We start from the raw sequence: 641 nt of genomic DNA on the forward strand, positions 1-641 counted from the left end.
CGACTAGTGTTCGACGGCTCACCAGGCTGGAAAACGGGATTAAGGAGGACTCATCGGGTAAGTGCTTTTTAATTCGACATTTTATTGTAGTTTTGTCTGTTAGTGGGGAAATTTATTATATGGTTATATTGAGCTAGTCTCGCTTCTGTCATTTTCGTTTGAACGTATGTCAAGTAGTATACGGATTGCATGAATAAAGCTCACGGATTTTATTTTACTTGTTATTAACCGAAAACTCAGCTTCAAATTTATTTCATGGCTCTACCTGTAGGACGTTAAAAAATAAGCTAAGTCCGACCCAGTCTGTAGCTGGTGTGGTGGTGGAGAGGAGAACTACTTCCCGTCCTCCTCTTCATCCGCAGCAGGTGTACTCCGCCCCACTTTCTCTTTTTCTTTTCCCGCGGCTGACAGTCCTCTTGTTCAGAACAGCCCCCTTTATCGCGTGTGAGTACACAACGGATTATTTTTTGTGAAAATGAAGGATTTTCAAGCATCAAGATACAGGTAAAAGTCCGCGAAGGGATTGACGTGTATGTCTTTGCTAAAGCTAAGTTAGCTCATTTTTAAGCTACTACCATGCGCAACACAAGTGCTTTTTAGTACCGTTTACATGAACATGCGCATGTGTGTGTCTATAAGAC

At 42.0% G+C, this 641-nt stretch overlaps 1 protein-coding gene across 2 annotated transcripts in view; it reads left to right on the forward strand.

The window, feature by feature from the left end:
- The window catches only part of LOC106528650 (uncharacterized), a gene marked incomplete at its 5' end in the record, with an annotated part of 6,049 nt that continues 5,408 nt past the window's right edge, over nucleotides 1–641 (forward strand). For both annotated transcript variants that reach the window (XM_014023875.1, XM_014023874.1), the window contains 1 exon segment: nucleotides 1–504. Coding sequence is in view for 1 of the 2 variants with exons in the window: in XM_014023874.1 (XP_013879328.1) it covers nucleotides 476–504 (29 nt within the window).

Source organism: Austrofundulus limnaeus, unplaced genomic scaffold, assembly GCF_001266775.1.
Source record: "Austrofundulus limnaeus strain Quisiro unplaced genomic scaffold, Austrofundulus_limnaeus-1.0 Scaffold393, whole genome shotgun sequence".
Classification (NCBI taxonomy): domain Eukaryota; kingdom Metazoa; phylum Chordata; class Actinopteri; order Cyprinodontiformes; family Rivulidae; genus Austrofundulus; species Austrofundulus limnaeus.